At 57.4% G+C, this 2,548-nt stretch overlaps 1 protein-coding gene across 1 annotated transcript in view; it reads right to left on the bottom strand.

The window, feature by feature from the left end:
- Positions 1-2,548, bottom strand: part of LOC119588147 (twitchin-like) — a gene marked incomplete in the record, with an annotated part of 124,648 nt that overhangs the window by 22,293 nt on the left and 99,807 nt on the right. Inside the window, 7 exon segments of the mRNA XM_037936853.1 lie at positions 12-74; positions 76-105; positions 107-169; positions 171-261; positions 264-386; positions 521-823; positions 991-2,457. Of these exon segments, the coding sequence (XP_037792781.1) occupies positions 12-74; positions 76-105; positions 107-169; positions 171-261; positions 264-386; positions 521-823; positions 991-2,457 (2,140 nt within the window).

Below are 2,548 nucleotides of genomic sequence, written 5' to 3'. Positions count from 1 at the left end.
CAAGCACTCACGTGATAGGGCTGCCGCCATTGTCAAGAGGAGGCTTCCATGACATGACGACGCTGTTGCCTGGACTCATCGTACACCAGGGGTCCTTCGGGAGTCTGGCGTGTCCATGACGACCACATTGATGGTAGCTTCGTCTGTCGCCTCGTCTTGACGCGGATGGGTACTCGCCGGATCCGCTCGGACGGTGTTGGACGGAGTGCAGGACGCTGTGGTTGTTGATGGCGGTGATGGTCGTCTGATGTCGGAGTGTGATTCCTTGTCATCATTGAACCAGAAGACGTCGGGCGAAGGCTCACCGATGTAGTCCACGTCGATGTGGAGGACCTGGCCGGCCTTGATGCGCACGTCGTAGAGCGGGCCGAGGATCTTGGGCGCCACTGGAGAGAGATATTGTAGTCAGAAAAGAATAATGGACTGCATTTATGCAACGCAAAAACAGTTATCAATTTTTTAGCAAAAATTAATCCGTGTTTGTATGTACGTGCGCATGGAGCAATTTTAAAGTACTTACGATGCCTAGGCTTGCAGATGACGGAGTCTGAAGGCTCAGAGGGCTCAGAGTTGCCGACCTTGTTGACGGCGATGATACGGAATTCGTATTCCTGTCCCTCCATCAGGTTGGGCACGGTGCCCTTGGTCTCTGGGCCACTCAGGCGCGCTGCCGTCTGCCAGTAAGGCGATCCGCGCTCCTTCTTCTGGATGATGTATCCGGTGATGGGAGCGCCGCCGTCGTTGCTGGGCGGAGTCCATTCCAGGTCGACGTGGTCCCTGTCCCAGTCAACCACGTTGGGGCGGCCGGGCGGGCTGGGCTCGTCTGGCAAACACAACGAAAGACAGTAAATAAAGCGTAATGACTGCATGTGAGACTATATGGTTATGTTAATTGTAAAAAATGATTTGCATAATAAATATGATGAAATTATTCCTTCAGTGAAAAGTCATTATACACAGATAAATAAAGGACAATAAAAAAAATCGTACCTTGAGCATTCTTTGCAATGATGCTCTTATCAGTGCAAAGAGGCTCAGACTCGCCGATGGTATTGACTGCCTTGACACGGAAGTGGTACTCCTTCATGTGCACGAGGCCGTGGACATCAGCCTGAAGACCAGACACCTCGGCAGCCTCCGTCCAGGTGCCTCGGGACACGTCCATCTTCTCCACCAGGTAGTGGAGGATGGGCGAGCCGCCGTCGTCGAGCGGGGTCTTGAACGAGACCTTGCAGCTCTCTCGGGTCACATCGGACACGATCAGAGGGCCCTCGGGACGAGCAGGCTTGTCGAGCACGATGACAGTGCCCGAGGCGGACACCTTGCCCAGTTCGTTCTCCAGGGTCAGGGTGTAGCGACCGCTGTCTGTGCGCTGAGCAAAGGCAATGTCCAGGATGGTCTGCTTGCCATAGGTCTGCATGTCAACGCGCTCGGACTCCTGCAGAACCTTTCCGTCGACGCTCCAGGACACCTTGGGCCTGGGGGCGCCGCGGATGGGCACGGTGTAATTGAGGCGAGTGTTAACCTTGAGGACCAAGTCGCCCAGGTCCTTGGTATCGATGGCGGGCTTTTCGAAGCGGGCCTTGCACACCACGGGCTGGGAGGCGTCCGAGGGGTCGGAGTTGCCGGCCTTGTTGACGGCGATGACGCGGAACTGGTATTCCTCGCCCTCGGTGAGGTCGGGAATGGAGGCCTTGGGGCCGTGCTTGGCGGGAATCTCGGCCGCCTTCTCCCAAGGGCCGTAGCGCTTCCTCTTCTCGATGATGTAGTCGGTGATGGGGGCGCCTCCGTCGGAGCGGGGGTCGGTCCATTGGAGGTCGACGCGGTCCTTGTCCCAGTCCATGATCTCGGGAGTGCCGGGTTTGCCGGGCTTGGTGTAGGGGTCCTTGGCGACGACGGTGTCCAAGGCTGTGAGGGGAGGACCGTCGCCCTGGCGGTTGACGGCCGCCACTCGGAACTTGTACTCGTGGCCCTCGATGAGGTTGTCTACCTGCAGGCTCGTGCCCTTGACCTCGCCGCAGGGCACCCAGCGGCAAGTGTCCAGGTCCATCTTCTCGACTGCGTAGTGCAGGATCTCGGAGCCGCCGTCGTCCTTTGGCGGCTTCCAGGCGAGAGTACAGCCGTTGCGGTTGACGTTGCTGTACTTGATGGGGCCCTCGGGAATGCCGGGGACGTCCAGCACAGTGATGTTGACGGTGCAGGTGTCCTCGCCGTTCTTGTTGCGGGCGTTGAGGGTGAATGCGCCCGAGTCGGAACGCTTGCAGTCGATGATCTTGATGGTGGTTGCATAGTCGTCGTTGATAATGGAGAGGCGGTCGTTGGGGTAGAGGTCGCTGTCCTTGACCCGCCATTGCTTGGTCGCGGGAGGCTCGCCGACCACCGGCACGTGCAAGTTCAGGTTCTCACCTGCCTTGATCTTCACATCCACCATGGCATTGCGGTCAATGCGAGGAGGAACTGGAAGGGAATGTGAAAATGAGACCTCAGCACAACGCATATATTGTTCATCAGCCGAAGGTATGGCTTTGAGGACCATATGTTTCAATAA

The sequence above is a fragment of the Penaeus monodon genome, chromosome 23, assembly GCF_015228065.2.
Source record: "Penaeus monodon isolate SGIC_2016 chromosome 23, NSTDA_Pmon_1, whole genome shotgun sequence".
Classification (NCBI taxonomy): Eukaryota; Metazoa; Arthropoda; class Malacostraca; order Decapoda; family Penaeidae; genus Penaeus; species Penaeus monodon.
The sequence above is the reverse complement of the archived record's forward strand: the minus strand, read 5'-3'. Positions and strand labels throughout refer to the sequence as shown.